The sequence below is a fragment of the Pyxicephalus adspersus genome, chromosome 4 (genome assembly GCF_032062135.1).
Source record: "Pyxicephalus adspersus chromosome 4, UCB_Pads_2.0, whole genome shotgun sequence".
Taxonomy (NCBI): Eukaryota; Metazoa; Chordata; class Amphibia; order Anura; family Pyxicephalidae; genus Pyxicephalus; species Pyxicephalus adspersus.
The window spans coordinates 85,827,703-85,836,207 of record NC_092861.1 but is presented as its reverse complement, the minus strand read 5'-3'; the positions used below and the strand labels follow the sequence as shown (position 1 = coordinate 85,836,207).

Sequence of the window (8,505 nt, the reverse complement as noted above, 5' to 3'; positions counted from 1 at the left end):
CAGATAAGACCATACTCCTCGCAGCCATTCTCAATAACCAGTGGATCAGATTTATGGGGATCAAACATCACATTGTTTGGTGTGACTATCATTACCCCACCAACAACACCCTAGAAACATGGAAAGCCTTATTAATAAGTATCTAGATGTTTACTTGATAAATGATTTAAAAAGTGCTACAAATACATGCAAAAGTAAATTAGCTCTGAGCACCATGATTCCACCACAATTCAATTAGCTGCTATAAACATGGACCTGTTTTGATTCCATAGGTCATTGTTCTGCGCACAATGTAAATGTATTTTGTGTAACTTGTTATATGAAAGTATATCTAAGCCCAAGAGTCTTTAAAATAATAAGATGACAAAGACCTACAAGAAGTAAGCAATTACAAGTCAGTAGTATAATCACTGATCACACTGATTACTTTTACATCAAATCGCTTTTACACCCATTTTTTTCCCTTTCCAATTAATTGCTCACGCTGGACTGTTAATAAAAAAAAAAAAAAGCAGCCACCACATGTATGTAAGGACCAGAAAGATTTTCCATTTCTGAATTACCTTTCCATCTGTGATGTATCTACAATTCATTTTCAGAAATTTCACTACTATGGGCTCCTCCTCTTCAGATGTTGATGAAAATACTCTTTCTATTGGTTTTGAGGCTCTTCTTGCCAAATCTGCATCCTTGAAACAATCCAACAAAAGAAAAGGTGTCATGGAAATGACAAGGAGAAAGTCCAGGGTATTTTTGGTGAGCACATATGTTTTTGTTAATATTGCAGTATTTGGAAGTGGTCATTGACAACATCCTATTGTAAAAATACAAGATCTCGGTTGTCATACTGATCCATTAATTTTAGTAAATTCCAAGTGGCCGACCTGAAATCAGTAAACAGATTAGGAGCACTACAGGTACTCTAGGATTCCTGATTTATTAACTTGTTCTAGGTCAGTAACTCAAAAAACACTAAAGCCAGAGATAGTTAGGCAACAAATAGGTGCAGAAAGGGCTCAGCAGTAGAAGCCTCTTTGTACAAGTTTTCTTTCATTAAAGAACCATGAAGACCACCATTGCTAATGCTTGTTTAAGTGATGTCATGCTAACCCGCTTTAATACTTTTAATTAGTGACCTAGAACAAGTGTACACATGAAAATTCCCAACATTCCTAACATGCATACTTGTTTTTGGTCACCGACTCATAAATACTGAAGGCAGAGTGCCGGTATAACAACCAGGGAACTAGTCTTTAAATACAAAGGAAGTCCTTGTACTTCCATCACAGTTTTATTTATCTTGTTAAGAATCTGTGGCATTTGTATTAGTTGTCGAGTGTAAACACCAGGACCTATCAAGTGATCCTGGTGTATATAGCAGGTTCACCATCAGGGGCACTTTTAGATTATATATTAAACATGTATTGAAAAATGTAATGTGGGGCAGTGCTCTCAAATGTTCCAAATAGCAGAACATGTTTTTTTCTAAAGCATAAACTGGCCTTGCTTATCATGAGAAGCATCAACAACAACCGATACCGAGATATCCAAACAAGCTAATGTGCCTGTGCTAAACCCACACCTTTCACTTCCTTTGTAAGGCCAACACCTTCTCAGTATGTCTCAACTATTTTTGTTTTGAAGCCTAGTTCCTAAAGTGAAGAATTTTATGTGGGCCATTCCACAACTCACCGGAAGTTTATCATACTCAGCATCTGACGACATAGGAGAAGCGAGAACACCAGAACTGGAATCTTTTACACTAGCGTGAGGTTCACAGACCGGAACATACAGAGTCTAAGAGAAAATATTTGCATTGTATTATTCACTACTGAAGTCTCATACATACAAAAAGTAATTAAAATTTGTTTTCAATGCCAAGCCCACTGAAAGGTAGTTCTCAACCTCTGGGGGATTTTAGTGTCACTAAGACACTGTCTTTAATGGCAGAAAATCCTATTTATCCACATAAAGCAAGGAAGCTTCAACCCTTCCCCTGTAAAACCCAATGTAACAAATGAAAACCAATTCCTGCAAAACTCCCTCAGGACTGGTTTTATTATTTTTTTTTTTGTTGCTTTTTTTTTTTATTTTAAAAAATGTTTTGTTGCTCTACCAGGGACATGTGACAGGTTCTCTTGTTAAAACAACAACTAATACTCTCCTTTACAGCACTATACTGCTGCTCTGTTCAACTTTTGAGATTAGGAGGCTTGCCCTAACAAGAGAACCTGTCACGTTGCCCTGAACTGATGCACAATTCAGCCCTAGGGTATTGGTACATCATCAAGTATTAATAGGCGAGAGGCTTTCTCTAACAAAAGAACCAGTCACATCTTTTGCAGTTATTTAAAGCTTGCCAGATGTGTTACACCTCCATTTCAATCTATGTTGTACAAGGGCCTGCATGATTGGATCCAAATTTATTGGATAGTCTAGCGCAATGTTTCTCGATGAAGAAACCACTGAAACACCTTTCAGGTCTCAGGGATACCCTTGCTATAATTACTATTTCCATAGCTCACAGTACATTAGTGGGAGGAATGTCACCCTTACAGATATCCAAAAAGATAATTGGTGTCAGTTAAACTGACCTGAGAGTCACAGACTGCTCATTACTCAAGGGACAATACAAACAGTTCAGCTTTAACAAGAATAAAATAGTTTACCTGTCCTGGCAATATCATGTGACTGAACAGCTTGTTAATTTCCACAAGTTTATTGGGAGTGATGTTGAATTTCAGTGCTATACTGTTTAGGGTATCTGTACTTGTAGCCTAGATAGAAAATGAATACATTTTAATAAACACACTTGCTCAAGTATGCTTTACAATACATAAAATATTTTGTTGCTTTTTGACAAAAAACTTTAAATTTGTCACTTTCAAAATGATTTACAAAAATAAGAACGCAAAGTTTTTAAAGGAGACCTGTCATTTACATGGTCCTGCACATTAACCTAAGCACAATGCAATCCGATATGTCTTCTACATTTATCTATAGTTACAATTCACTTACAGACCAAGAAAACACAAAAAACGCACATTTATAAAAACACCAGTGTGCTTTATAGATATATACTTCAGCCTAATAGAGCTAAGAAGAAAAAACAAAAATGCACCAAGCACTTTTCGCAGTGGAGCTAGGAGATTTATGTGAATTAGGTGTGGGTAGAAAAGAGAGCAGCAAATGACGCTTTGTTTGGATGAACATAACGGACCACAGTTTATAAATGTGGCAACCATGGCGTGAGCTGAGAATTGCAGTGTTGCCGTTAGCCCATCCAGCATTCTCTGTGCAGATTTGGCCATCTTGCTGTCTAGACTGAAAGGTTAGGGGGTACAAAATGACAGTGCTATTTTCTTTTTCATCAAGATATATTCAGAAGCTGCTTTGCATGAACACATTCTTTAATAAAGAGCTTAGAGTGTTTAAGTTTTACCGATTAGAAAGCTGTTGCTGTTTTAAGAATTAGCACAGGAAGATTATTTTAAACCCTTAGAACTGCATAACTCCCAGCCAAAGGAAAATATGTTGCCAGGGAATCAACTGCTCAGGACAACTGTGCTATTAAAGTTACCAGTGTGTTTTAGATCTGTTTTTTTGGGCGGGCGGGGGGATTGAGGTGGTGCTTCCTGTAACTAGAACAGATGACATACATATAAGTAGTGCACAAGCTTGCTGAATATGGGTCAGTACAGCAACAGACCAACCTTAGTGACCATCGTGACCTCTTTTCAATGCAAAGTACGCCTACAATGTGCATGTAAACACAAACCACCATACAGTAATGGAAAACTGTGGCCTAGGTAATGATTTCAGGAACTAACGTGTTGTAGGGGTCTTGGGATATTTTACCTGGGGCAGGTAACAACATTTTACCGGTTTGTGGAGGGCAATCATGCTAAATGAACACATGAAAAACTGCCAGTATACTTTGTTGTAGCACCTGTAACCAGGTAAATGTCTGATATTAACATAGGACCATTGATCAGCCCAACTGATGACCACTTTAAATTACACCAGGCTGATTGTAAGGAAAAGGGCAAACACTCCTAAAAACCAAGAGCCAATGGGTTTGCTGCCCGCTGTTAACAAGAACAGTCAGAGCTGTGTTATAATGGCAAGGAGCAATCATATTGGCTACGGGTGTAAGAGAGTTACCCATTGAATTACATTTGTCTGTTGGGCAGTGCACAATTAGGCACAGAACAGGCATTCCTAATCAGCATATCACTTGAGCATTAATTAGAAATGATCTACTTTTCAACTGATTTATGTTAAATTTGATGTTTTAATTGTGTAATCTAATAAGAACGAATCATGGTCCCTTTTAGAAGTCCAGTTTTCTTTCACTGAGAAAAGGAGATTTTTCTACATGAAATTCATTTTTTTCTCTCTTATTCCAAAACAGGAAAAATTTTAATATCTTAGTTTATGGACAGCGCAGCAAGACTTACTATGTACTCAACAGTCCCCAAAGGTTTTCTTGTGACCATTTTCTTCTCTTTCTTCTCATTTTTATTATTTTGAACTTCACCTGAGAAAAAAAAACATGGTGATGTCAAAGAAAACAGAAATAAGAGCGCAAACCAATCACTTAATAATATACTTAATTCACAGTGAACTTTCAGGATCACTTTACACCCTTGTACATAATATGATGAATATTAATACACACATTAAAGCTCAGCAACACGCACTATGTGTTTTGGATAACACAACGCACAGTATACAGTAATGCACTTGTCCTTTAGGACATCACAGCACACAAATGTAGTACAGTATAGGTGTGTATATACTGTTTACTGAAAGTGTACAGACAGCCTTGAAATAAACAAAAACACACGTTATCATGCCCATCGGTGTTAGGGGACCTTTATATCATGCTTATTTTCGGACCGTACCCTGTGACGTATACCCATTTAATTTCAGACCTTGAAGCAATCATTCCCTGATATACAAAGCACATAACAATCCCATGGACTATACTGCTAACTGTGATAATAATAATAATACAATAATATTGATAATATAATAATGATCAATTTGTGCCTCTCAGGTCAGTTTAACTGACATCAATAAACTGTTTGGCTATATGTAAGGCAGATATTCTTTCCACTGATCACAATGTGAATGTAATGTGAACTCTAGATATTCTCAGGGGTTTTCTAAGAACCGAAAGTAATTTTTAAGGGTTCCCCCATGCTAAAAAGTTTGAGAAGGGCTGCTTTAATGAGTCACTGACTGGAAACAAGTGTGTAGCCAAGCAGAACACCTGATCTAAGAGTGAATAACATTGCAAATAAACAACTAGTTATTTTAGAAAAGCTGCTGTTGCTAAATCACATTTCTGTGCATCTGCCGCAAGAAGAATATTTATTCTGTCATTACTAACCCCTTTTAAAAAACACACATGCAGCAAAGTAAATGTCAGGATTCTTTGTCTCATAGTAACTTAAAGTATTAAAGTCATGGCTTCAGCAAGCCAAGCAACTAGCATTTTTAAGTAGGGCAGCTAATTGAATAACTGCACTTAAGAATTCCAGTTCTTTATCAATAAAACTAATTCGATAACTACTATATTATTTATTATTACTCATATTCTACTAAAAATAAATATTTGTTAGCCATCCTGCAGAAGACAAAAAAGTTGGCACCCCACTCCCATACACATGTGCCAATACAAAACATAAATCTGGGGATATGTTCACAGCACTGTAGTAATATCATAAGGATAACCTAAAGGGTACTGCAAAAAAAATGCAACAAAGTGATTAAAAAGCTGCATCATTTGCATGTTTCCGACATACCATGTGCACAGCTGGGGGGCAACTGACTGCATTCAATAGACCAGCGATAGCGCTTATTAGAGAAGGGGGCATAGAGGGGGTCCACAGTTGTGCTGCACTTGTGCTTAGTGGAAGGTAGGGCATAGCTGTCAGTGGATGGAGATGGCTCACTTGCTTCTGTTGCTCCCTGCTCCTTCTGTCCATAGTCTGGCTCAGCTTCATTATTTTCAGGACACTCAGAGCAGTATTCAACATCAAGCATGTACTCCACAGCAAACATTTTGATCAGTGACTATAATAGAGGAATGCTAAGATTTCAAGCAATTAAAGAAATGTTCTTTGTAAGGCAGGCAATCTGTGCAAATTATTGCTGCTGCTTCATAAAGTTCCTAAAAGTTCAAGCTGCATGTTTGTTCTTGCAGCATGGGATCTCTGATGTGAGCCCTACATGCAGATCTATAGAAAAGGCTACTTTATTGTTCTGCAGACCAGCTGGATCTAGACACAGAAAAGGAGGAGTTATGGAAGGATCCTGCTATGATCTCACCCAGCCCCCACCAATATACTAAGGCTTGAAGCACAGAACTTATGTACCTGGGTGGGTGTCAGAAGATTAAATTATTACAGGTGAAAAGAAACCCATGGAAATGCTATACAAGCAGATCTTTAGTTCTACTTTTCTCTACGCCGAGTTTAAACATATGAAAGGTGAAATGCATGTTTACTCCTTCTAAAAAATGATAGTTGTCTGATTGCTAAGTTATAACCCCCAAACACACACTTTGTGCGATGCACTTTTATAAGCACAGCATTCATGATTTCTGGTGCAGTGTGATGCTTTCAGAAGCTTATTCCAATAACAGGCTGCCCCAATGCAATTGGCAACAGAAGGCATTTATAAACAGACTTTTACATGTGCGGCACACCTTAATGTATGTTCATGTACATTTCACTACAGTCCATTGGTAAGGTGTATTTGGGGTGCCAAATGACATGTGTGGTTAGTGCAACACTGTAATGGAACCATGCCCTTAGTTCTGATAAATTCCTACAGACAAATAAGGAAAGTGTATCTGCCAAGGAGAGACATTCAGGAATAAAAAAATGTTAGTGGTCCCAAGGGTCTGTTCCCACTATGGCTCTCAAAAACGCAGCACATCTGCATTTTGCTTGGGTTTTTATTTGTTAGGGCAGTCCATCCGAGGTGCCATTAAGAATAATTGGCAAACCAGTGCACTGATGAACGTCTTCTCCTGATGCATGTTAATACAAACTTTGAAACATATGCATTAATGCAACCCACTAGTTGCAACAGGCCCTAACCCCTCACCCCTGATCTGCAGATTTTATCCGGACCACTGACACCAAAAATACAAAGGCCTGTGGATCTGAATAACTGGTAGCTCAAAGAATACTAAGGTACTTAAAGTCATAAGGTTGGAAAAATAATGCAGAGCGGGACTTACATGTTGCACATTCATTCAGGATCAACAAAACCAGATCAACAGTATTTTGTTTAGAGATGATCAGCAAAGACAGCCTATTATTATCTTGGTGTTCAACTCCAACATTTTTTTAAGCTGGGTAAGAAGAAATAGTAGGTGGGTGGCAGCCCCTGTATTGTGACTGAACTCATCAGTAACATCAGTAACAACCAAAATCAGCCGGGTGGGTACTGAAAAGTGCAGGGTGGTGAGCCCGGCTAAAAGGAGCTGGGAACACTTTGGGTTTTTTACAGCAAATTGCTTGAATGAAATAAAATAACAGAAAAGACTTTGATATGACACAAACCACTTTTTTGTGTTTACATATATATATACACTGTATACATTACATTGCAACCATTGTCAAGTTGTCAGTGCAGTATCAGTGGCTTTGAATGTACAGATTAAAAAATAATAATATGCAGTCTTTAAATGTATAACTGGATACGGTTACATCGGCTTTTCTCAACCCTTTTACCCCAAAGGAACTCTCAGGGAACCCCTAAAATAATGGAATTGGGGAATATTGGCAAAGTGCCTCTTACAATGATAGTCAGTGTGAAGAATGCCCCCATTACAGTGGTGGTCTGATTTCCACCTGGTGGCATAAGTGTCAGTTCCCTGAAAATGTCTGTAGAAACCCAAACGTTCCATGGAACCAGTGGAGAATGGCTGGATTATGTAGTGGAACTGTTACTTAAGAGACTGAGTCAGGTACTGTATAATATATGACATTTCGCTGCCAGCCATGCAGGAATAGAAGGTCAGTATGCCATATTGTGTCAGGAAATACTGAACACCTTCCTCTATTCCATAGGAGCAATGTCAAGAGCAGTAAGGACCATCAAAAAGTGTGTGTACAACTTGCTCCTGAGGCAATACTGCCATAGAGGTGCTAGCTGTGTATTATAGACCATCACACAGCCACCTTCGCTGCTTTTGTGATGCAGACCACATTGATTACACTAAATAGGGTAGAGTACCGGGTACCAGGATAAATAATTCTTGCATGCATGTATAGATTTGCATTATCAGTGGGCACTCAATGGCCAAAGAAAGAAGACATCAGACCAGAACAAAGATCAGGAAAGATGGAGGTGGCAGTGAAGCTTGGTCCCTGTATTGCTGGCTAACTAGGAGGTAATTCACCATAATATACAAGTATGACACACTACACATATGCACAATATGGCAATTACTCCCGGGTCACCAACTTAATTCCCACTGCA

At 38.3% G+C, this 8,505-nt stretch overlaps 1 protein-coding gene across 1 annotated transcript in view; it reads right to left on the bottom strand.

Moving 5' to 3' along the window:
- Positions 1-5: 5 nt before the first annotated feature.
- The window catches only part of LOC140329822 (nuclear receptor coactivator 7-like), a gene marked incomplete at its 3' end in the record, with an annotated part of 47,148 nt that continues 38,648 nt past the window's right edge, over positions 6-8,505 (bottom strand). The window contains exons 4-8 of the mRNA XM_072410216.1: positions 4,461-4,540; positions 2,670-2,777; positions 1,693-1,797; positions 564-689; positions 6-110 (exon numbers count right to left, since the gene is read on the bottom strand). Of these exons, the coding sequence (XP_072266317.1) occupies positions 6-110; positions 564-689; positions 1,693-1,797; positions 2,670-2,777; positions 4,461-4,540 (524 nt within the window). The remainder of the gene's footprint in view (positions 111-563; positions 690-1,692; positions 1,798-2,669; positions 2,778-4,460; positions 4,541-8,505) is intronic.